Source organism: Ascaphus truei, chromosome 10, assembly GCF_040206685.1.
Source record: "Ascaphus truei isolate aAscTru1 chromosome 10, aAscTru1.hap1, whole genome shotgun sequence".
Classification (NCBI taxonomy): domain Eukaryota; kingdom Metazoa; phylum Chordata; class Amphibia; order Anura; family Ascaphidae; genus Ascaphus; species Ascaphus truei.
The window spans coordinates 48,403,134-48,430,040 of record NC_134492.1 but is presented as its reverse complement, the minus strand read 5'-3'; the positions used below and the strand labels follow the sequence as shown (position 1 = coordinate 48,430,040).

Genomic DNA, 26,907 nt, shown 5'->3' with positions numbered 1-26,907 from the left:
CTGTTCCTTAGCAGGTCTTAAAATTAGGTAAATACAACCTCAGATGAACAACAACACATGACATATTACACCGTGTCATGATTTATTTAACAAAAATAAAGCCAAAATGGAGAAGCCATGTGTGAAAAACTAAGTATACCTTATGATTCAATAGCTTGTAGAACCACCTTTAGCAGCAATAAATTGAAGTAATCGTTTTCTGTATGACTTTATCAGTCTCTCACATCATTGTGGAGGAATTTGTCATGTGTTGTTGTTCAGCTGAGGTTGTATTTACCTAATTTTAAGACCTGCTAAGGAACAGATGATTGTTATTATGTCCTGATATGTAAAACCACAGAATTCAAAGAGGGTGTACTTTCTTTTTCACACAACTGTATATACAATGTGCGTGCATGTGTGTATATACCATGTGTGTAGATACCGTGTGTGCCTGTGTGTATAAACACCATGTGCCCAGGTGTGTATATACTGTACCATGTTTGTGCTTGCATATACAGTGCTTGTACATATATCATGCGTATACCGTGCGCACGTGCGTATATATACAATGTGTGTGTATATATACCGTATGCGCGTCTGTATATACATTGGATGCTGATTAGCCGGAGAAAAGGCAACAACCCAGCAAACAGATAAGACTTTATTTTCAAATGACTGTTGTCTATATATATATCTATATGACTTGGGCTGATGAATAGCTTGGGTAGCTACCCAGTTAAAAAGGACTGGAATATGGGGATACATATATGCCAAAGTGGAGCAGGTTTTGTTTGGCTCACTATTTCCCATATGATGTTTTGTTTAAAGCGACAGGCACAATAAAGCCTTACTTTAATTTCACCTTAAAACAGTCTCCCTTGCGTACCTCTGCACATGTCCTCCTACAGATGGGCAGGCAGATTATTGTAGATAAGGAAAAAGCAGATGTGCGTGTGTATTTACTGTGCGTGTACACACTTGTAAATAATGTACAGTGCGTGTGCGTATACCTTGAGTGCGCATATAAAGTGTGCGCGTTTACATAGTGTGTCTGTGCTAGTGTACAGACCAGGGGTGTGCAAACCTGCCTGCTCTCCAACCTGCTGATGCCCCCCTCTGCTCTCTGGCATATCTCTCTGTGACGTTGCAACGTCACACTGTCAAGGCAATGCGAGAGCGCGTTGTCATGGGACGTCGCGTTGTCATGGCAACACGTGTCAAGAGAAGCCAGAGAGCAGGTAAGATGCGCCCCTCCCCCTACACCCCCCCAGTTTGTGCACCCCTGGTATAGACTATGTGTGTGCGTGAGGGAGTGTATATACAGTGCGTGTATGTGTATATAATGTACGTGCATACCGTATGAAACTGTACATAATACCGCGCTCCTCCCTATAGAAGTTTGCTGCAGGTAAAAAGATAGGCCTTACATATAGAAAAACAAAAAGAACGATTCCTGCGCTCCTACCAATTAGGCTAAGATAAAATAATATTCTCATGAAAAAGGGTATTTGGTTAAACACTTTGGGGATTTAACACTCTTTTCACTAGTCCATGGGACAATTATTACATATATATACAGTATAGTGTAGGTACCTGCATTAAACGGGTTGCCTTGACACGTGGCATGCAGGCTTACAAATGCTTTGGCCAAAGGGTTTAACCAAATACCCTTTTCATGAGAATATTATTTTATCTTAGCCTAATTGGTAGAAGCGCAGGAATTGTTCTATTTGTTTTTCTACGTGCATACAGTATGATCAGAGCATAACTTGTTGCACTGATTGGCTGATCTGTTGTGATATCTTGGGTTTTACATATGGGATTCTGGGACTTGTATTTCATCTATCTTTACAAACTAAAATATTCAATTATTGAAAGGACTACAACTCCCAGAAGCCTCTGCAGAAAAAAAGAGATCGCATGACCAGCAGCACCAATCTCTGTGCAGTGGTAGAGGAGGAATCTGCAGAGAGAGAGAAAAGGAAGAGGAAGCGATAAGATGGATCAAAATCACACACACAGATGAAGAGAGACACATTGTGAGTACAGTGTGTGTACAATGTGTTTTGTGTGTGTATTATATATATGGTTTTTAGATGATCATATTTATATAAGTAATCAGATGAAATTATGAAAGGGGAGAGACATATACTTCTGAAGAGACAGTCTCTCAAATCTGTCTCTGCAGGGAGACAGACAGAAAAGACCCACTGCCCCTCACATCTGTCCCTCCCACTGCAGGGTGACACAGACAGGACACACAGTTCCTCACATCTGTCCCTCCAACTGCAGGGTGACACAGACAGAAAGGACACACAGCCCCTCACATCTGTCCCTCCTGCTGCAGGGTGACACAGACAGAAAGGACACACAGCCCCTCACATCTGTCCCTCCCACTGCAGGGTGACACAGACAGGACACACAGTTCCTCACATCTGTCCCTCCCACTGCAGGGTGACACAGACAGAAAGGACACACAGCCCCTCACATCTGTCCCTCCTGCTGCAGGGTGACACAGACAGAAAGGACACACAGCCCCTCACATCTGTCCCTCCCACTGCAGGGTGACACAGACAGAAAGGACACAGCCCTCACATCTGTCCCTCCTGCTGCAGGGTGATGTAGACCAGAGGAGCGCAATCTTTTTCCCCTACACCCCCCCCCTGTCAGCTGTCCCCCTCTCCTCGCGCCCCCCTCCTTACCGTGGCTCTGGCGTTCTAGCGTCATGATGGCACGTTGCCATGGCAATGTGACGTCACATGACCCGCAGCGTCATTTGACACCGTGTTGCCAAGGCGATGTTTCACCAGAAGCCATCTGAGCCAAGGTAAGAGAGAGTTAGGGCTTGATTATACCAGATGACGCCGTGCGGCAGGCCGATCCGGTGACGTCACCCTCACGCTGCCGCCAAGCAGCATCTGATCATGCAGGAGAGACAGGAGAGGAGAGAAGCTAAGGAGACAGGGTGCCCTGCAGCTCCATGCGGTGAACATGCCGCTACTAGTATATTTACTTGAACTGGATTCATGTCTTTTGTTTTTGAGCCACACAACGCCGCTGGCGTTTTCCGGTATAATCACGGCCTTACAGAGGCCTTCGCCGCTTCCCCTGCATTTAATTTAAATGCCTTTGGGAAGAGCGCGGGGCCTCTGTAACCCTTCGCCTCCCGCAGAGAATCTCGGGGGCATGCCCCCCTGTTTGCGCACCCCAGGTGTAGGCAGAACCCACCGTCCCTCACATCTGTGCCTCTCACTGCTGAGTGACACGTGTACTAGAGGGATACCCCCGCAGCAGCTGAAAATGTAATGAGTTATGACGGTGCTCCCTAGGTAATGAACTGAATATAATCACAAAGAACTGTGACACAGACAGAAAGGATACAGTCCCTCACATCTGTCCATCCCACTGCAGGGTGACGCAAACAGAAAGGTCCTACAGCCCCTCATATCTGTCCCTCCCACTGCAGGGTGGCAGAGACAGAAAGGAACCACAATCCTTCACATCTGTCCCTCCCACTGCAGGGTGACACTGACAGAAAGGAACCACAGTCCCTCACATCTGCCCCTCTCACTGCAGGGTGACACTGACAGAAAGGAACCACAGTCCCTCACATCTGCCCCTCTCACTGCAGGGTGACACTGACAGAAAGGAACCACAGTCCCTCACATCTGTCCCTCCCACTGCAGAGTGAAGCATTTATTCCATTGTAAACTTTTCTTTCACTGCAGGGTGACATATACATCCCTCTCTCTCCCCATGTGCAGAAATCTTTTACTGTGAAGGAAAAGTAATACTGTATATATAATGACTGCAGTGTTCACCACTTGGTGAAACACTTTCACAAGGACCAGAGCCCATTCTTGGAGCATATGACTAACACACTGATAATGAACAAGGACAAGAAGCAGGTGAATGAGAGGATCTTGAATCACACCTTGGAGATCATCTACCTGCTGAATGGAGAGGTGAGGACTGCTGGAGAAAGTCATAATGACACAACTCTTATCCCCTTCACTACAACTTCAGAGCCTTAATATGGGAGGTACTTGAGAAGCAATATCCAGGGACACGTACAGTGGCGGCCGAGCTGAGTCTTATTCGGCCGCCACCGCAATGCGCGGGAAGACACGGCTTGTTTGTTTTTTCCCCGCTGCGTGCCGCGCGGTCACGCGGTACAGGGTGCGTGCGCGCGTGGCGTGCGTGCCCAGGGCTCCCCGAAGGTGGTGGCGGGGTAAGGGGGGATGTGGGAAGGCAGAGGGGGACCCGGGGGACCCGGAGAAGCAGAGACAGAGGTCACGAGGGGAGAGGAACGACCAGGGAAGATCCGGCTGGCGCGCGGCCAAGTTCGACGCCAGCCCGAAACCAGCCGCGGGACAAGACGGGTGAGTGTGAGACTCAACTTGGCCGCGACAGTAATTAGAGAAAGCATGAACCCAAGGACAGGCAAGATGTTTGGTCATATGGAGATTCCATGACCACATATGGACATTGAGACAGAAAAAACAGCGCTGTTTTTTCTGTCTCACTGTCATCTAGGGGTGCTGAGCCTCTATGCACATAACGGCTGCAGACGCCAACTCAACAGTCAGAGGTTGTTGATTTATTTAATAATATATCACAGAGGTGTTATTGGGTATCTAAGTAGTTATTTGTACAGTAGAGAATCACTTTAGTTGCGCACTGTAATTTCTTCAGTCCACATATGGACACAATGGGACAGCAGGAGAGCACAGAGTTAGATAGGGCCAGGGGAGGATGTAGTTGGGCAGAGGAGATGGACCTAGTGATTGGATATATTTGGATCCAGGAGGAGATATGTTTGCGTTGAGGGAGATACAGTACTGGGCCCACTGCATATATTATACATATATTAGAAAATTGTTTTTTTTGTGTTTCTGTGCTGCATTATTCTGTAATATCCACATAATGGCACAGGCCCTGTAATGATAATATTATTTTTAATGTGATGTTTATACAATTCATGATCTTCATGCTCCTGTACTCATTTTCGTACACAGTAGAGTCCGTGACTTTGGTGCAGACAAGTTAGTGATGCAATAGACAGAATTGGTGGGGAGGCCATTGAATAGATTACGTGAGTATAGAGCTGTTAACACAAGATTTGCCCCTCTCACTGATAACCAACAGATCTGCAGGATTATGAGACATATCAACGTTTGTCTCTGGCGCTGCACAGTGATATTTATTACTGCCTCTCTCAATATGTAGGATTATATAGTTGTGAAGAAGCATGTTGAGCCTGTCACAGGCAGCAGATGTCCGTGTGTCCAAGAAGGATTCGGCAGGACTCAGAGACCCGTCATGGAGCCTAACTCCCTGATACATGAGAGAAGCAATGACGAGAAGCTGATGTCTGAGAAGATCCTGGATCACATCAACAAAATCATTCACCTGTTGACTGGAGAGGTGAGGGCAGCTCCCCCACTCCCCCCTTAGAATTTACGAGGCCCAAAATAACACACTGGCAGTGGAGCCCCTCCAGTGAAAGTAAAACAGCTGATTTGACGTCCCGACAATCACGGCGGCAACACAAATGGCGCCGTACCTACCGTAACAGTGATCTCAATATAAATATTTATAAAAATGGAAATTTGGGAATTAAATATTTGTTTTATTAGAATATTTTGCAAAATATATTTTTTGTTTAGATACTTTGTTATTATTATTGTGTATATTTGTTTTTCATATTTCATATTCTTAATTACATCATCTCTTGAAACAAAAAAATTAATAATATTAATACTGTTGTCGATATAATTATTGACAATGTAAAAAGTGATATATAAAGTATTTAGAAATGCGTATATAACCCTTTAAATAAGCGCTGCAATTTGTTTAGGGCATCACGCGCTCGAGAGTAATATTAAAACAAAGATCATTTTCTGCTACGCAGCAAGATGAACATTTTATATTTTTTCCTTTAATCCTCAATTTCTTCCGCTTCTATTGGTGTATGATACTTATTTTTCTAATTAACAACAGAATTTTCAGAACTTTTACAGAACGGAGAGCAATATTTCAGTCTTTTTTTCCCTCCAAACAATAACTATTGGTTCTAAAATAATAAACTTCATATAATACAAGTCTATAGAACCAGAAAAAAATTGAAATTATCCCGATGATGGTAACTTGATCCAGACATAGTATAGTTATGGACCATGGCATGCAGCATTTCCTTTACGAAACTTGCTTTGCTGACTGTGCTGTACTATTGACGAAATATAGTTATCTTGGTTAGTCTATAACTTTCTCTTACGATCTTGTGCGCATTTAGTCGCGGGATCTACGTCTGGCAACCTATCTATAAAAAAAAAATTGTCAATTGGAGCACAGCACACAAGGCCGGGCCTGACTGGGAGCTGGACTGTTACATTTTACCATCTTTATATCTTCATCCAGCCTTGTCTTTAGCAAACTTTGCTCTATGTATTTGTATTTTCCTCTCCTTTGCTCACCTGGCTTTTCATAAGTAAAACATTCTTACAGGACCAAGGAGCAGGGCCCATCATTACCTTCTTTATCTGTTTGTGCTTGCCTGTCCTTATTTGTACTGTATGTCATTCTCTTTATGTAATATATATCTCTTCTGTACCCCTATTGTACCGTGCTGTGGAGTATGTTGGCGCTTTACAAATAAATGGGTAATAATTATGTCTGCGGGGATATTAAGTTGGGGGATTCTTTGTCTTTCAGATGCCTATAAGGTGTGACGATGTTTCTGTCTATTTCTCCATGGAGGAGTGGGAGTTTCTAGAAGGACATAAGGAGCTTTACACGGACGGGATGATGAAGAATCACCAAACACTGAATACTTTGGGAATCCCAGCAAACATAAGTTCAGGTAAAAATATGTTTTCTTTGTCAGGAATTTTCATTAAAATATAAAATTCAAGGTTTATGTCAGAAAGAGGACACACAATTCAGATATAATACGCAGAGACAAAATGCTGGCGTTACTCCTTCTATGTTAGCAGAACACGTACACCTTCCAAGTTATTAAGAACCGTTATGTAAACATAAATATTTGTGGTTAAAAACTCAAATTAAATTATTGTATATGTTATATGTGAAAGGTTGTATCTATTCATTTTGAGTTAAGGCAAATGAACAAAAGATGCTTCAGTACCCTTTTCAGCTACAGCGTACGGGTAACATAACGGATAACTTTATTACATGCACCATACCGGATGCCCTTCTGACATACCTGAGGCCCGTATGACGTACAGCGTATGTGTGGCATACTTATGGTGTACACTGTATGCAAGGACATTTTGCCTATTTCCAAGGGGCTGCTGCTATCACAAAGCATGGTCGCGATTTTTCTGTTGACTTGGAACGGATAGGACTTCCCAGCACTGACATGGTGTAACTAAGTGCTCACCACAAACAGGACATGACCAAGGGACCGGTGTGGGGATTAAGAAAATACCAACCTCCAGCTGCGAGAGCGCGTCTGGACTGTAGATTGGGTAAGGTAGCCGGGTCGGGGTTAGAGAGGTCAGAGTCATCGAAGGTACTTGCCGAGGTCGGGGTTGGAGATGTGCGGATCGTCGTTGGTATGCCGAGGTCAAGAGTAGAGAAGTGAGGAGTCCAGAGAAAGCCAAGGTCAGACAAGACAGAGCTAGGATCAGTAGACACAGGTTCAAGACAAGAAGGCAGGAATTGCAGTCAGCACGTCGAATTCCTCAAAGATTCAGGGGAGCGCCAATGTTCACGTGGTCATATGTAAAAGAAAAATAAAGGCAACATAGTATAGTATAGTCTCAACTCTTTCTTTCAAGTGTAAAGGTCATCCGCTCACAATTTTCTTCTCATAAGTTAGGCATTACAGAGACACTCCTCTCTCTGATTAGAGCAATGAAACTGGATATCCACAGGTGTAGACCCCTTTCAATTTCTCTCCACCACCGCACAAATACCCAGGAATAATAAGAAACACCAAATAGCGCAATAACGTCTTAAAATGTATTGGAGATCATCACAAATAAAACATATGGATATGCACTCACATAAGATATATAAGTACAGTCACTGTACGAAATCCCGATAAGGTAAGAGCAATTCACCGGTACACAGTGTGTTGTTCCCCTCTGCGTCTCTGCTCCCATCAACGTCACATCCGGTTGACACAGGGCTAAGGGCGGAAGTGCTGTAAGGAGGATCTCCGGCTGCCAGGACTTCGCATCTGAGACTTGCACAGGCTGTATACTGAACAAAGACAGCACGTCGCACAGATAAAGTGTTATGCTCAGCCGATTTGCCAGAGGGCTGGCTGAGCATATAAAGGAACATTAGGCCAATGAGCTGCAGGCAGGTAGGACTCACCAGTATCCCTCACTGTGATTGGCTGGGTGGGCGTTAGCAGCAGCTGTGGCGTATTAGGCAGGGCCCTGGAGTTGATTCGGCATGTGCGCGCTGTGCGCCGGTGATGTCACCGCGCGGGCGTAACCTGGAGGTGGGGCCAGTGGGGACAGCATTTCCTCTGGTGCCGGGTCCGCGTGGGCCCCAATGCTGACGGGTGGTACCAGCGGCAGTGCGGGACAAGTCACGGGAGGAGGAAGCGGGACCCGATCGTGGGTTGGGGTAGGTGGGCACTGCGCAGAGCGCGCCGCGGATCACGGATCCTTACACGTGGTTAAGAAAGACTATACATGTTAAAAAATAACTTTTTGACCTTACAATATATTGTGCAAATTCAAACAAATGTGATTAATCCTCCACTGGTATTTACTGCCCTCCATAATGAAAATCTAGATATTGTTTCAATGAGTGAGCAAGAACAGGATGAGAGAGGTGAAAAGGACATTCTACAGGTGGAAATCTCCATGTTATGCAGGGGAGTAATATAAATGATAATTACAACTCAACCCCGTTATAGCGCAATCCGCTATAACGCGGTTTGAGCGTGGACCCGAATATTAAATTTAAAAAACATTTTTTTGCACACACTCAGCACACTGCACATACTCCGAGCACACTGCACACACTCACAGCACACTGCACACACACACAACACACTGCACACACTCACAGCACACTGCACACACACTCACAACACACTGCACACACACTCACAACACACTGCACACACTACACACACACAGCCCCCCTACCCCCCTACCCTTGGTGTCGGCTGCTAACGGGGATCGGTGCGGGGCTGCCGGGGGGAGGGGGTTCGGAGCAGGGCTGGCATCTGAGCGGGGCTGGCAGGGGGATCGGAGCGGGGCTGGCATATTAGCGGGGCTGGCGGGGTTGCATCGGAATGGGGCTAGCGGGGGGGATCGGAGCGGGGCTGGCTTCGGAGCGGGGTGGTGGGGGGATCGGAGCGGGGCTGGCATTAGAGCGGGGCTGGTGGGGGGGGTCGGAGCGGGGCTGGCATCAGAGCGGGGCTGACGGGGGGGGGGTCGGAGCGGGGCTGGCGGGGGGGGGTTGGAGCGGGGCTGGCAGGGTGAAGTGAGGCTGCTGGGGGAAGTGTGAGGGGAGTTACGGTAGCTGCTGGGGGATGTGTAGGGCTGCCTGCCGGCGCCTCACTCCACCTCTTCCTCCCTCCTCCCGATCGGGCGCGTGGCGGCCATTTTTTTTTCAAATTAGCGCGACCCTGGTTATAGCGCGTTCGGATCAGGTGGCCCCCGAGGACCGCGCTATAACGGGGTTGAGCTGTATCTACTTGAACCATGGGTCAGAATTAGTATATCTCCTCCCTGAGTTCTGCAATGATTAGTTTATCTAAATAATTTGGAAACCTCCAGATTTACATTAAAATTTTAGTTTCTATTAGGTTTATGAAAGAAGTTATTTCCTGAAGGAAATGTTGTTATCATGCACCAGTTGTTAATGTATTTAGGAAAAATCCCTAGCACTCATTGTTTAAACCACAAGCACATGGTAATTTAAACATAATCATTAATGGATATAATCTGAGACTAATGGCTATAATCTAAATATACAGTAGATGGTGCAGGTCGTGTGCTTAAAAAGAAGCCACAAGAAAATGGAAAACATCCCTAATTGTTATAAAATAACAAATAGATTAATACATTAATAAAGGCATAAAATGAACAGTGATACTACACAACAATCCCCCCAAAATTATGCTATCAAACTGATCAAATTTATCAGTCCAAAAGAAAGTCCAGTGCGAATCATCCACTGTCTTGTTAGCAATGGCTAGTGCTTGTAGTCACCCGCTTTCACCGGAGATATCGTTCCTTGCAGCTGTCCACCCAGAGGTCTCCAAACCTCTTCAACTATCTTAGACCTCCTAAAAAAGGGATCCAAATAACAGCACACAGGAAAACAATGCCAGCCAAATTTAATAATAAAATGCAGGCAAATATCTTACAAAGCAGTAAAAAACAGGATACTGGGATAGAGTCCAATACACTGATATCCCAACGGTCCCAAAAATCCCACAGAGACGGCCATTACATGCAGGTACTCGGCTACTTCGTCAGGTGGTGGTGGTGGTGGGGACGTCATCTGATGACATTGTTAAAAATGTGTAGTATTACCTTAAAACATCTAATATACGGATTTCTACTAGATATCCTGTTTTTATAAATACAGTACATACTGTTGAATAACATTTAAATGTCCTTTAGACTGATTCAGCCATAGATGGCCTAAAAGACCATCGCATTCTGTATGCAAAGGTAGGGAGAATGAGATTCTAAAAATCACTTCTCTTTTTATACATAAATGATATGAGAGAGAGAGAGAGTACACTGAAAAAAAGCCTCAGCAGAGGCAAGTGGGGTACACAGTAAAGGGTAAATAGTTAAAGTCTGTGAGGATCCCTAGAGATCTAATATACCGGCACAGCACAAGAGTTGATCACATAAAAGTGGTTTATTGGTTCCAAAATGCATTGACATTGCCTGTTTGTGTGTGTGTGTGTATATATAGCTCAATCCCGTTATAGCGTGATCCGCTACAACGTGTATCTGCTTATAACGCGGTCTGAGCATGGCTCCCGATTACTTCTCCTTCTTTCCCTGGGCCTGCCACAGCTTTTTGCAGTCTATCACTGATCACATTAGATACTCACATCTGCCATCCCCGCGGCACCTCGCACTTTGCCCTGCTCAACGGCTTCCTCCCTGATGTCACACAGCACACTATCCTCCCCCAATGGGAAAGTCATGTGCCACATGATCCCGCCCACTGCCCCAGTTTGCTTCCACACCGGAGCCGGGTCACGCGAGAGGAATTTGATGACATGAGTAGCCTGTTTAACCACTGCACGAACCGCCAGTGCGACCGGTGAGATGTGAACTGCTGCCCGGCTTCCCTGAACTGTATTAATTATCAGCGTGCTTTGCCTACCTGCACTGTCTGTTGCTGTTAGAGTTATGCAGTCGCCTCCATTCATGCATGGAACACACACTTTTGTTTGAGTCTTTCTGGACATGTGCCGGTAAGGGTACACAGAAGCCTCGCTATCTCTCCGCCTTCACTTTGAATGGAGTCTCCTCAGCTTGGAATAATGACAAGTTACTTACGGTTACCGGTTCTTCCATTCTCACCACCCGCGTCACTTGCTTCCGGGCTGTGCATCCTCTCGCAGCAGTGGGGGGCCATCTTGGGTGTGGGCAAACCCTCCCTAATTGTAGGTCATGCATGGAACATGGAACTCCTGATTGCGGCAGCCATTTTTTTCGCTGTGATCCCGTTATAACGCGGGCGCATTATGTGGACACCAAGCCCCGCTTTATAACGGGTTTCAGCTGTATGTATGTAAATATAATATATATATATATATTATATATATATATATTATATATATTATATATATATATATATATATATATATATATATATATATATATATATATATATATACACACGTGTATATGTGTATACACAGACTGTCTGTGAGTGGGTTCACTGGCTTTGCATCTCATCCCAGGCTATGTTTAAAAGCTGTGTTTAAAACAGCGAGCTTTGGCTTAAGGGTGTCATGTAATAATGGCTTTAAGATAAAAGGTGGCACTGTGTGCTCATTTGCATGTCATTTCCCAGAATCCCTTGCTGCAGTGGAAGCACTGTGTGCTAGGTGATAATGGTGAAAAGCAGGGTTGCAGACCTGCCTAAGACATGTGAATGTGCTCACAACTAATATTTTTATATGCTATACAGTGGAGGGTTTTTATTCACCTTTTCACCCACAATAGCCTAAATAATTTGAGGTGTATGTATGTATCTCAGCCTTTCAATGTTCTCCCCTGTGCGATCTGGCTGCAGTCTGTAAGAGCTGCATAGAGAGACCCGTATCTCTCTGCACAACTCTCACAGGCGATTGAACTGCTTTTATTTACATTTTAATAGCTGTGTACTCCAGCAGGGGTCTCTGGAGCTCAACCATATTGATTTCAGCCTCGTGGACCTCCAGCTTCCCAATATACAGGCCCGGTATGGGGTGCTAGGTTTCTCATTTGCGTTTAAATCTCCCGGTCACGTGACTGGGGGTTGTACCATGTGGTATATCTCAGAATCCGATTGGTTGAAGTACCATGTGGTGGCAGCCGCTTTTTTTTTTTAAGGATGTGACAACATCCCTTTAAGATAACGTCACATTCTTTTTAAAAAAATGATGCCTCACATGGTATATCTCACAATCCGATTTGGTTGTTGTACCATGTGATGGCATCCATATTTTTTTTAAGGATGTGATGTCACATCCTTTAAAAAAAAAAAATAAACCCTGTCACATGGTACACCAGCCATTTGGATTGGGGATGTACCATTTGACACTCATATGTGACGTTACAGGCCTTGTATAAGGCCTGTCCCATCTCATTTGAAGCCAAGTAGACGACAGGACAACATTCGCCCCTTGAATTGGATTACAAATAAAGAATAAAAGAAAAAGGAGACAAACTTATTGTGACGGGAGGGGGTAACCAGGCTATATAATTAAGGTCAAGCCTGTTTGGTTACCCCTGCTCTGGGTATAAGGGTCCAAGAGAGTTAGCTCTTGGATCCAGTAACCGTATTATTGCATTGAACTGTGTTTGCAAAACTGTAATAAAAAACTTTTTTTGTGTTTTTCCCTTTCCGGGCATGCAATCAAGCAGGGATTGCTAGTGTATGAGTTTCAAGGGGAGTTTTGCGGAGAAACCATTGACAGAATGTGCCTAGGAGGATGGGGTCCAGAGTTACCGGTACCCCAATAAATGTGTCCGGGAATCATGCTTGATTCTCGGATACATGTAGGCACATTGCCCCAGCAATACTTCCCCTTGAAACTCAGCACTAGGGCGCCCCGCTTCAACACAACTTGTAAAGGAGAATGAGACACGGATAAATGTGTATCCCTCGAGGAGAGGGAATTGTATTGTATTGTATGTCTTTATTTATATAGCGCCATAAATGTACATAGCGCTTCACAGTAGTAATACATATCATATAAATAACAAATAATATAAATAACAGGTCATGGGAATAAGTGCTTCAGACATAAAAGTAACATTAAGGAAGAGGAGTCCCTGCCCCGAGGAGCTTACAATCTAATTGGTAGGTAGGGGAACATATAGAGACAGTAGGAGGGAATTCTAGTAAGTGCATCTGCAGGGGGCCAAGCTTTATGTATCATGTGTCCAGGATTATCCACAGTGCTATTCATATGCTTCTTTAAGCAAATGTGTCTTAAGGTGAGTCTTAAAGGTGGATAGCGAGGGTGCTAGTCGGGTATTGAGGGGAAGGCCATTCCAGAGGTGTGGGGCAGAAAGTGAGAAAGGTTTAAAGCGGGAGAGAGAAATTAGGGCTGAGATGTAAGGAGGGGCAGAAGAGTGTAACGCTTTAAAAGTGAGGAGGAGAATTGAGTGTGAGATACAGGATTTGATCGGAAGCCAGGAGAGGAATTTCAGGAGGGGAGACGCGGAGACAGATTTAGGAAAGAGTAGAGTGATTCTGGCAGCAGCGTTTAGGATAGATTGTAGGGGAGACAGGTGAGAGTCAGGAAGGCCGGACAGCAGGAGGTTGCAGTAATCGAGACGTGAGAGAATGAGGGCCTGAGTCAGAGTTTTAGCAGTCGAGTAACAGAGGAAAGGGCGTATCTTTGTGATATTGCGGAGGAAAAAGTGACAAGTTTTAGAATTGTTTTGAATGTGAGAGGAGAATGTGAGAGGGGAATCGAGTGTAACCCCTAGGCAGCGTGCTTGGGCTACTGGGTGAATGATCGTATTTCCAACAGTAATGTGGAAGGAGGTAGTAGGGCCAGGTTTTGGAGGAAGTATAAGGAGCTCTGTTTTTGCCATGTTAAGTTTCAGTCGGCGGATGGCCATCCAGGATGATATTCCAGAGAGACATTCAGAAACTTTGGTCTGTATAGCAGGTGTAAGGTCAGGGGTTGAAAGGTAAATTCGTGTGTCTTCAGCATAGAAGTGATATTTAAACCCAAAAGATGTGATTAGGTCACCTAGAGAGAGTGTGTAAAGAGAAAAGAGAAGGGGTCCCAGGACAGAGCCCTGGGGTACCTCCACAGAGAGATCAATAGAGGAGGAGGAGGTGTTAGCAAAAGAGACACTGAAAGTACGATGGGAGAGGTAAGAGGAGATGTGTAATGTAGTGTAATGACCTCTGCCTTTGGCAGCATGGAGGTCGTCAGTTATTTTAGTGAGAAAGTTCCCACGCGCTGATTGGCCGTCCGGTCTGCTTCTATTTTATGAATGAAGCGGGGAATACTATAAGAAGCCATGAGCCAATCAGATTGTTTGTTGCCTTTGAGTCCGAGCCGAAAGAGTACCGTTGGGCTTTTCAAAGTCCAGCATTTTGGGACCACGTTTTCGGCAACGAACGTAGTGGTCACGGCTGGGATTTTATGCCGATTTCAGTTCCAGGAGATTTGGGCTGACTCGCCATCAGAAGGGACCAAGTTCTAAGAAACGAATGTAGCGGTGGCGGCGTATTAAATTTTTTACCGATTTGAGTTCCAGGAGATTCCGGGCTGAGTCCCGGCCAGGGTAAAACTCTTCCGTAAGGTTCCCTGCACCCTGGGGGAGGGGTGTGTGTGTGTAGGGTTCCCATCCATTGCCATTGTGGTTACCTTTGCTCCCACTGTGGTAATGAAGGGGTTAACTCCTTCCGCATACCCTCCCGGCATAAACACCCACCATCGGCCAAATACCACTTTCACCCACCCCCGCTACACCCAATAAACTGGGCACTGGTGTTTAACCCCTTCATTACCTTAGCGCAGGCCTGCACAACTCCACTCCCCGTAGGCCGCAAACAGGCCAGGTTTTCAGGATATCCCTACTTGAGCACAGCTGGCTCAATATGACTGAGCCACTAATTGAGCCAGCTATGCTGAAGTACGGATATCCGGAAAACCTGGCCTGTTTGCAGCCCTTGAGGACTGGAGTTGTGCAGGCCTGGCTTAGCAGTTAGCCGCTATGGTAATGAAGCTGCCTATAAATGTATTTCTATTACATAGGATGGAAGCAGGGGTCTCCGGAGCTGGAATTAATGTGAATCAGCTCCGGAGACTCCCGGCTTCCATCCAACGCAATAAAAATTAAAATTCTAAGTCCTACTTGCAAATCCCATCGAAGATGCTAGAATAGGGTGATTTCATCAAAAGCGCAAGTTGGAGCTTTTTTTCAGGGCCCGCTCGGTGTGTTTGAGCAGGAGCGTTACCGCTCAGGGAGATGCACTTCCTGAACGAGTTTGGCAGGTCACCTTCACCCACCGCCTGTACCAACAACAGGAATGGGTAAAAGCGCTATTAACCAAAGATGGCTAGTAGCGCTTTTCTGCATAATTTTTTTTTTTCAATGCAAATCTTAAATACAACCCCCCCCCCCCCACCCCAATACATACAGTACAGTAATGGCCAAAATTACCAATATCCAGGTATGGATTACAGGCATACCCCGCTTTAAGGACACTCACTTTAAGTACACTCGCGAGTAAGTACATTTCGCTCAATAGGCAAACAGCAGCTCACGCATGCGCCTGTCAGCAATACTGGCTCCCTACCTGTACCGAAGCTGTGCACAAGCGGGGAGACTATAGAGCCTGTTACACAAATGCGTTATTTACATCAGTTATGCACGTATATGACAATTGCAGTACAGTACGTGCATCAAAAGTGGGAAAAAGGGAGTGCTTCACTTTAAGTACATTTTCACTTTACATACATGCTCCGGTCCCATTGCGTACGTTAATGCGGGGTATGCCTGTATAGTGCATTTAACGATTAACAATAAAACCAGCCAACATAAAGTAAATAAAAGTTGGTTAGTAACCGCTATAATAATTAAGGGGTTAACCGCCCCTCCCCCGCTACCCACCTCTGAGGCCTAACAGCCCTTTGCAGCGTCTCTGTGCAGCTCTTCCAGGCCGCAGTTTAAACAAACCAAGTACTGCGATCTTTATTTATTTTTTGTATGAACTTTGAAAAAATGTATGTGTTTTCTTGGTGAATACCATTTTGACACACATTTTTTAGTGTGGTAAAACAATGCAAAGTCACTTGGCAATGCACTGATTTTATCAAGTTTTATGAATAAGTCCATCTCTCTCTCTCTCTCTCTCTCTCTCTCTCTCTCTCTCTCTCTCTCTCTTATCTATCTATCTTATCTATCTCTATATCTCTTGATCTCCCTCTCGCGATCTCTCTCCCTCTGTCTCTCCATCTCTCTCTGTCCCCTCCTATATACATACACACACATGCGCGCATATATATACATATATGTATATATACACACACATATGTTTGTATGTATGTATGTATGTATGTATGTATATAGACACACACACAAAATATAATTAATCCCTATGGTATAGGATAATATATAATTGCTCACTAAGAGCATAAGGAACATGTTCTGTAATTCATATTTCCAGAGAGATACATGAGGGGGCAATCATCTTAATTTGTTGTCCAGGAGAGAATGTAAGCAAACTGCTTCAGTTCTTATGAAAGAAAGACTTGCACTTTCTTGACTCTGTACTTACAAATAATGCCGTTGAGACACTATGTAAATAAGCACCATTACGGATATTCCTAATGTGTTCAGATATTTTGACGCATAATGTTCTCGTGGTTCATTACCCATATTGTAGACCACATGTGCAAACCAAAAAATACATAACATACTTTGCATAATATTATCAAAACATAATTCAAACAACTGAATTATTCTCAACTCTAGAATAAAGATTCCTTCGGTGTGCAGCTCATATATACAGTATGTGCAAACACTACACTGAACACATTGGATACATCCCACGTGACGAGAGGGTGGCGATCAAAATATGATCATTCATTTAATCTTTTTACCTCTAGGTTGGAACATTCTTGGGGCTCAAAGTTGTTTGAGATTTTCTATCCTTCTATAAATAATAGGATTTGTGATAGAATGTTTTTAGAATTAAATCACACAATAAAATTTGCGAGAGAAAACAAAAAAGAGAAAAAAATAAACATTGTCGATGAGGTTGAAAAAAGACATATGTCCATCAAGTTCAACCTATGGTAATTTATGTGACAGATACTTTATCCTATATTTGTTCTTTCTTACTAATGGGACTACTGAGGAAGCCAAAAAACAGGATTGATGAAACCTGTTGGATTATACTAAATCATATGAGACTTCCGCTAAAGATCTTTGGCACCGGAGAAGAATTACAGATATTGGAGAATTGACAAATTCAGGGTATTTGTTGGGGTGGCTAGTCGCAACACAGTGAGGGATCACGTCAGGAGAGCAACTGCTGAGATCCGGAATCGGCTGTCCAAGCTAGGAGACGCGACTGCAGACCGGCTGAGCTTCAGACGGAAGTGCTTACGTTGTTACCAAGGAGTGAGATAAGCGGAAAATGATTTACAGCCTCTGTGTATTTTTATGCGCTGCCAAATTAAACTTTTGGAACGTATTACACTGTTTCTTTTTTCTCTTTTTTTTTGTTGTTTTCTCTCTTGTCTTCTATGTTTGTAAGTCTACAGATCAGTGCTTTTTCTTACATCTGGAACAGTAATAAACCGGGCTCCCAGATTGTATTTGGAAGATTGATACATTTTGTTCTAATTAGTTTCTATAAAATCAACTCTTTATTTTCTGAACTTGGGAGATTGCAGTTGTTATTAAATGTTGTTATATCCACGCTTTGAAAATGTATAGGAGGGGGGGGGGGGGGAAGGCTCTCTAGTACAAATCCTCATAACTCTTTGGTATTGGCCTCAAGGAAGATTTTGGGTAACAAATATGGATTCGTATTCAAGACAATTTTAAACAAAGAGATAGACAAAAGGAAGCACACAAAAGCCCATGGTGTAATACAATTTAATAAAATATATCATCTATAAACAAGTGGTATCCAACTCACAATATCTTCATAGCAAAACAGCATTCACACTTTTTTTAAAGGGGAAGTGTGGTTTTACTACGAAAGTCCTGCAGATCCGAGGGTGTCCGTCTCCTTACATCTGTCTGTCGTTGTGTGTTTGGCTGCGGCCCGCTGCCTGCGCTGCACGCGCGCCTGCAGCCGAGTCCCCCGGTCTGCAGAGAGCTGCAGGGGGAAAGGCGGGGGGGGAGGCGCGGCCGTGACATCACCAGGCAGGTTCGCACTCATTGGCTGAATCGCCGGGAGGCATGGCCTAGCGCACCGTCGCGACTCCTGATCTTAATTTTTTTATAGAGCAGGAGTTTCTGTCAGAGCAGCGTGGCGGGTCCGGCCCCATTGTGGGGCGGCTCTTGTCACTGCAGCGTCTGCCACAGTGGGCGATGCAATAGCCAGCGGGGATCTGGCCTTTGAGTGGTGCAGTCGCCTCCATGATATCATCCGCCGTGCACTCCGTCTCTGCAGTTTTGTGATGGTTAGGCAGCAAGGGGAGCCTGGACTTCACCAAATGAACTTGTAAGCCATTTCTCTCCTGCATTGGAAGATACATGTACAATTGTACGATATAACATAGAGGAGGGATGCTATTGTCTCATTCACTCCTTTTTTGCAAATGACATTTAATACATATTAACATATGTTGTGTGTCCTGATCTGTTTGTCTGAATTACTGTTTATTTCAAGTACTGGTTGTATTAAGTCTGGAGGTAGAACCAGAAGGAGTTGGAACAAGGAAGCGGTAAAACTAGGTGCAGGTGCGCTGACGAGTATTCTAAAACTTGCCTTGGAAAATCTGAGGCTATCACCAAGGTACATGCTGGGTACATGCTGCAACATTTCGGTGACATTTCTGCATACAGACTAATGGCCCATCGGATTAACACAGCGAGGGTCAAACTGAATGGGACTGCCAGGGACCCCCCCTGTGTTAATCCGATGGGCCATTAGTCTGTCTGCAGAAATGTCACTGAAATGTTGCAGCATGTACCTGGGTCTTGTTGGTGATAGCCCTAGCTTTTTCAAGGCACGTTTTAGAATACTCAATACTCGTCGGTGCACCTGTATAGTATATTGAGGTACAGTAAATTGTTAGCACTTTTTGTGAGCAGGATTGAGAATGCCACTCAATGCACATTTTGCCACATGTATGTGCACTTGGAGCAGCTGTTCCAGGGAGCATCCTGCTGTGGGAAGTGTGAGCATGTGGTCTCTTTAGAGTCTCTGTTTGCTGATCTGAAGAGGAAACTTGCAACATTGACAATCTTGAACAGAGTTTAGTGCTCACTGAGCAGGCCCTGCCTGGGACTAGTGGTGCAGAGGGTGGAGATGTGAGTGAGGAGCAGGTAGATAGCTGGGTAATAGTTAGAAGGGGAATCAGGGGGAAGAGGAAGAAAGGCCAGTTCTGAGCTAACCCCTCCCAATTGATTTGCTTGAGTAAGTGAAGCTATTGGGGATGTCAGGGCAGAAATGGTAAGACTGGGGGAGACTGATTCCTCTAGTAGCCAGGGGAATAGTTCTAGCACAGAGGGGAGTCAGGATACTCGGAGAGCAAGATAGATTGTGGTGGTAGGGAACTCCATTATTAGGAAGGTAGATAAAGCAATCTGTTGTCATGATCGCATGAATCGAACAGTTTGTTTTCTCCCAGGGGCTCGGATTTGGCACTTTGCGGATCGGGTAGACGGATTGTTGGATGGAGCTGGGACTGACCTAGCAGTCTTGGTACATGTTGACACAATAACAAAGTTAGAGAAAGATGGAGGGTCCTAACCAATGATTTCAGGCTCTAGGCCGCAAGCTTAAGGCAAGGACCTCCAAGGTAGTAGCTTCTGAAATACCAGTGCCATAGGGAGACAGTTGGAGATAAGGGAGGTTAATGCATGGCTAAGAAACTGTTGTAGGAAGGAGGGTTTGGGGTTCTTGGAGCACTGGGACTCTTTTTCTGAGAGGTGCTATCTTTATGGTAGGGATGGATTGCACCTCAATGAAGAGGAATCTTTTGTGCAAGGAAGGAGACTGTAAAAAATGTTGGAGAAGATTTTTAAACTACGAAGGAGAAGGAAGGGACAAGAAACATATAACGAACTAATTAGAATAAATGGGAATGGGGAAATATTAAGGGTCATGGAGGTAAAATGGGCTCAAGTTGGAGTTTGGCAAGCAGGGAGACACCCATATTAAATACAGATAATACTAGAAAGCTTCTAAAGACGAAATCCAATTGGAGTAGAAAGGCAGGAGCATTTAAGATAATAGTACAGACTGGGAAAAAAACATTTAATGAACGCTTGCTAATGCAAGAAGCCTGACAAATAAAATGGGGGAGCTTGAATTAATAGAAAGAATGATGGGATACCAGCACTCCTTGTGGGTGTAAGTGGGTACAAAAATAGTATGAGTGAACGTTGAAGTAGGGAAAGATACATATAGATACAAAATAACTGAATAACAATGTCCAGAGGGAGTGGTGATCCAGAAAAGAATCCCTACTTACAAGCACTCAAGATCACTCATATGGGGAAAAATTATTTAGATGGATGAATGGGAGGTAGATAGAGATGAATATGTAGCGATGTTAAAAAAAAAACTTTTAATAGTATCAAAATATAAAATATAGGGATTTAAAAAATGTCCCGTAGGCAACAGCAATGTTTCTCTGGGAGCACATGGCAAATGAGGTTAAATACAGATAAATGTAAGGTTATGCATTTGGGAAACAAGAATAAACAGGCAATTTACAAATTAAATGGGGATATGTTACGAGAATCCTTGATAGAGAAGGATTTAGGAGTGCTTCTAGGCAGCAGGCTTAGCAATAGTGCCCAAAGTAATGTATTAGCTGCAAAGGCAAACAAGATTTTATCTTCCATTAAATGGTCAATGGATGGTACGGGAAGTAAACATTATTATGCCTGTGACAGGGCGAAGTCAGCTACTAATAGTTATGCCTGGGAAACATACGTCTGAGTCCTTCATCCAGCACTCAGAGGGTTAACTCAGGAGGAATGGTTGGGTAATCAGGAGGTAAGCAGACACACCTGACAACCAGCATGTTATCTAAGAAAGCCAATGCTTGTAGCAGGTGGCTGTCTTATACTACAGAGCTGGTGCATGCAAGCTGCTAGCCAGGCGGATTCTGAAACCTCTTTCTGAAAGGACAGTAAGAACCTAAATATTGTTTCCTGACTGTGTGATATATGTTAAAGGGTTGGGAACTGGAGATAGCCAGCCAGCCTGATAAATAGGGCTTGAGTTTTGAGTAAGTTCTCCCAATGTGGCGTAGATGTTATTTTTCTATGTTTTATATTGCCTTAAAGGGACGGTGCGCCTAACTGTTTAGTTCTGCGGTGAAAAAATAAAACCCCTAAATATTTGCTTCAACTTCAAACTACACGTGTGGACTATTGTCTGACCTTGCCTACAGGCCATCCTGCCACAGGTGGTGTCAGAAATGGGAGACTGGACGGCCCCTGTATCCGAAAGGGCCACACATTGGGGGAAAAAAATGGAGGAAATGTTTTCTCAGTTCCTGCACAAGCAGGCCCAGCAAACAGAAAAGCTCCTCCATATGTTTGCTCCAGGTCCCCCTCCCCCCCCCTGAGTCAGACAAGAGATTACAAATAACCCACCGGTGATGCTGCCTAAAATGAAGCCAACCGAAGACCCCAAGGCATTCCTCCTCAGTTTTGAAAGGGTAGCCATGGCCCACGGCTGGACAGTTGATCGCTGGGTAACGACTCTGGCTCCACTCCTCATTGGAGAAGCTTAGGCAGCCTACCAGGCTCTTCCGGCAGACGCGGCCATGGACTATCAGCAACTAAAGGCTGCTATTCTGGATCACCTAGGCCTCACCCCAGAGACCTACCGACAGCGGTTCCGAACTGTCAAATACGCAAACAGATACAGACCCCGGGTCATAGCCCACCGCTTAGTAGACTTATGTACCAGGTGGATACAACCAGAGAAGCATACCAAGGCAGAGATCCTTGAACAGTTTGTGCTCGAGCAGTTAATACAAATACTGCCTCCCTGCTCCCGCTCCTGGGTAAAAAGGCATGCTGCTGCTTCCCTGGATTCAGCGCTCCGCTTGGTGGAAAACTTCCTTGGTGATGACAGCCGTCAGGATAGCTGGGATCGGTCCGTGCAAACACCAGCTGCTTCCGGTGATGCCAGAGGCAGGAGAGCAGACAATCGAGGGGTCTACAACCCACCAGCTCGGGAGGTCCAGTCATCCTGGTCAGAAGACCCTTTCCCATCTCGGAGGAGTCCTGGTACAGACTCCCACAGAGACGCCTTCCCGGACCTGAGGCCATTGGATCACCAAGGGGAGGACACCACTCACGGTATCCCCCGAGAGCCTGGACTCCCGGCACCCATCCGGTGGAGAGGATTCCACCACCAAACAGAAGGGAGGATCCCGTCCCGCGGCGGAGAGGTCCAGACGCTGAACCCCGTCCAGAGCCCCGGGTGATGACCGAGTTTGCTGACTCAGGAGAGGATGAGATGGATTGTTCCTATGGCAGAACCACTGTCACTGCTTCACTTCGAGAGGACCACGATCCGTGGTTGGTCCCACCATCTCTGGAGGGGAAAACAGTAAAAGCCCTGGTAGACCTGGTATCTGGAAAACCCCTGATCCTAGAGGGTCTAATTCCAAACAACCAACTATCCTATGATGCTCCATGGAATATCGAATGTATCCATGGGGATACAAAGAAATACCCAACGGCGAACATCCTCCTCTGCATCAATGATCGAGAGGCTAGACTGCTAGTAGGATTTGCTCCCTGGCTACCTGCTCCGGTTCTACTTGGCCGAGACTGGCCCTACTTCAAAACATTGTTGGCCCCTACTCCTACGGAGCCTACTTCTCCGGTACCGGGGAAGCCCGGAGACTTGTTCCCTTTTTCCCCAGAGATTTTTTCCCCATACACACCGCGTCCCAAAGACACGTAAACAGAGACGTGCGGAAAAAGAGGACTGGTTAAGAAAGGCTGGGACTCTTGGTAACGTCAGTCAGCCCGACAGAATGCAAGTCATGGCAGGAAATGACCAGGATGGGGAACAAAGTTACGGGAATTTTGCCAGACCTGGCTCTTCCTGGCTTCCGTCAGAGGCAGAGGGAAGACCCAACTCTGGCTAGACAATCTGAGAAGGTGGTAAGGGTCAACGATAACAGAGTGAATGAACAAGGTGAAAGGGTATTTCCACATTTTGAGCTACTGAATGACATCCTATAGCATGTGAATAAGGTTACAGAAACAGGGGAGGTCATTCAACAAATATTGGTCCTTAAGTTTTTATTAAAACAGTGTTCACCCTAGCCCATACTCTCCCATGGGGTGGTCATCTGGGCAGAGATAAGACCACGGACCGCACCTCGTCCCGGTTTTACTGGACAGGCATACATGGTGACATCATGAAACTATGTGAGACATGTCCTGAATGCCAGTTATCTAGCCAACAGGGACAGAAGCTGGCTCCCTTGGTTCCTCTGCCCTTGGTATCAGTCGCATTCGAGAGGATTGGTGTAGATCTGGTAGGAGCTTTAGAACCCTCTGCAAATTGACATAAATACATACTAGTTGTCGCAGATTATGCCACCAGATATCCTGAGGCCTTCCCTCTGAGATCAGCCACTGCTAAACAGGTAGCTCACAGGCTGCAGGCTCAGTTCTCTCGGGTAGGACTGCCCCAGGTAATGTTAAGCGACCAGGGAACAAACTTCATGGTGAAGTTAATGCAGGATGTCCTGAAGTTATTGGAGGTGAAATCTGTCCGGACCTCGGTCTACCATCCTCAAACTGATGGATTGGTAGAGGTTTAACCGCACTTTAAAAACCATGCTTAGGAAGTTTGTGGATACTGAAAAGCGAGCTTGGGATGAACTTCTCCCTTTCCTATTGTTTGCGGTGCAAAAAGTTCTTTAGGCATCCACAGGTTTCTCTCCGTTTGAGCTCTTATATGGATGCCAACCTCGGGTTATTCTGGACCTACTGAAGGAATCCTGGGAGGAGGAGCCCTCCCCTCCAAGAAAACACTTCAATATGTCATAGACCTTAGAAATCGCCTAGACATGATAGGTCGGTTTGCTAAGGAAAGTCTTAAATCTGCTCAAGAACATCAAGAGAGGCAGTATAACCAAAATGCCTGCATAAGGGTCTTCCAACCTGGGGACCAAGTAATGCTGCTATTACCGACTTCAGAGAGTAAACTCTTTGCAAAGTGGCAGGGTCCTTTCCAAGTTCTCCGCAGCACCGGGGAGGTGGACTATGAGATCTCTGAACCAGGGTCCAGGAAGGGTAAACAAATCTACCACGTAAACCCCCTGAAACCCTGGAAAACTATGAGATCGCTATTCATCCACCCTCGGGAAGGAGAGACGGCTTTGGGTCCACAGCCTCCAGAGGGTAGTACTTACAATGACCATCAGGTCCCTATGGGAGAGCAGTTAACAATGGGACAAAGGTCAGACCTACTGGAATTATGTGACCAGTTTCCAGATGTATTCTCTGAGCTGCCAGGGCAGACTGATTTAGTGTCCCATAGGCTTGAGACGGAACCTGGTGTAAAAGTATGGTCGTGTCCCTATAGATTGCCAGAGGGCCGAAAAGACCTTGTAGAGAGGGAGATAATGGACATGTTGGAATTGGGCGTGATCGAGGAGTCCCACAGCGAATGCTGTAGCCCTATTGTTTTGGTACCTTATCCAGATGGGAAGGTGAGGTTTTGCGTGGACCTCCGAAAGGTAAATGCCGTATCCAGGTTTTATGCATACCCAATGCCAAGGGTAGATGAATTGCTTGACTCCTTCGGAAAAGCAGAGTATATCTCCACCCTAGACCTCACGAAAGGATATTGGCAGATACCTTTAGCAGAGGAATCCAAATGCAAAACTGCCTTCGCCACCCACCTTTTATACCAATTCGTCACTATGCAGTTTGGGTTACATGGGGCTCCAGCCACGTTCCAAAGATTAATGGACAAAGTGCTATGACCCCATAGGGCATATGCTGCTGCCTACTTGGATGACATCGTCATCTATTGAAGGCACTGGCAGTCCCATATAAAAAGGTTAAGGGCAGTCCTAACATTCTTAAGAGAAGCAGGGCTCACTGCCAAATCCCAAAAAAGTGCCATGGGAAAAGCCACTACAAAATATTTGGGTTATGCCGTTGGGAGAGGGATAGTAAGGCCACTTTCCAGCAAGGTGGCCGCCACAAAGGAAGTCCCAACCCCGCAGACAAAGACGCAGGTCCGCTCCCTTTTTGGGTTAGCAGGGTACTACAGGCGGTTTATACCAAATTTTTCAGAGATTACAGCACCTCTAACAGACTTAACAAAAAAGAGTGCCCCGACCCAAGTTAGATGGTCTTGGGAGTGCCAAAGCGCTTTTGAAAGGTTAAAGAAGTGCCTCTCAGAGGGCCCTGCTCTTCAGAACCCAAATTTTAAGGAGCCCTTCATAATTCAGACAGATGCCTCCGAGGTAGTACTGGGAGCAGTTCTGTCCCAACAATTTGATGGTGTTGAACACCCCATATTGTTCATCAGCAGGAAGCTGTTCCCAAGGGAAGTGAGGTATTCTGTAATTGAGAAATGGGCAATAAATTCATTGAGGCATTATGTCTCTGGGGTACACTTCACCCTGGTCACTGACCACGCACCCTTGAAATGGTTAAACACCATGAAGGACACAAACTCGAGGTTGACCCGGTGGTATATGGCCCTCCAGCCCTTCTCTTTTGACATACAGCATAGGCCTGGGAAGGACAATGGAAATGACGATTTTTTTGTCACGAGGAGTGGAGGGTCAGGCTTCAGAAGTGTGGGGCCCTAGCCACACACAAACAGGGTAGGTATGTGACAGGGTGAAGACAGCTATTAATAGTTATGCCTGAGTAATATACGTCCGAGTCCTTCATCCAGCACTCAGAGGGTTAACCCAGGAGGAATGGTTGGGTAATCAAGAGGTAAGCAGACACACCTGACAATCAGCATGTTATATAAGGAAGCCAATGCTTGTAGCAGGTGGCTGTCTTATACTTCAGAGCTGGTGCATGCAAGCTGCTAGCCAGGCGGATTCCAAAACCTCTTTCTGAAAGGACAGTAAGAACCTTAAATATTGTTTCCTGAGTGTGTGATATATGTTAAAAGGATTGCGAACTGGAGATAGCCAGCCAGCCTGATAGATAGGGCTTGGGTTGTGAGTAAGTTTTCCCAATGTGGTGTAGATGTTATTTTCCTATGTTTTGTATTGCCTTAAAGGGACAGTGTGCCCAACTGTTTAGTTCTGCGGTGTAGAAATAAAACCCTTAAATATTTGCTTCAACCTGAAACTACACGTGTGGACTATTGTCTGACCTCGCCTACAGGCCATCCTGCCACAATGCCCCTTCAAAAAAGGATGGACATCTTTTTAGAAAGAAAAGGTATACAGGGATATACCAAATAAGTAAACATGGGAAGGATGTTAATCCAGGGAGTAATCTGATTGCCAATATTTGGAGTCAGGATGGAATTTATTTTCCCCTTATGAGATATCATTAGATGATATTT

The 26,907-nt window shown here is 45.3% G+C and overlaps 1 protein-coding gene across 1 annotated transcript in view; it reads left to right on the top strand.

Moving 5' to 3' along the window:
* Positions 1–1,894: 1,894 nt before the first annotated feature.
* Positions 1,895–26,907, top strand: part of LOC142503930 (uncharacterized) — a 37,079-nt gene continuing 12,066 nt past the window's right edge. Inside the window, 4 exon segments of the mRNA XM_075616875.1 lie at positions 1,895–2,021; positions 3,711–3,947; positions 5,212–5,409; positions 6,697–6,844. Coding sequence (XP_075472990.1) covers positions 3,852–3,947; positions 5,212–5,409; positions 6,697–6,844 — 442 coding nt within the window. The 5' untranslated portion in view covers positions 1,895–2,021; positions 3,711–3,851.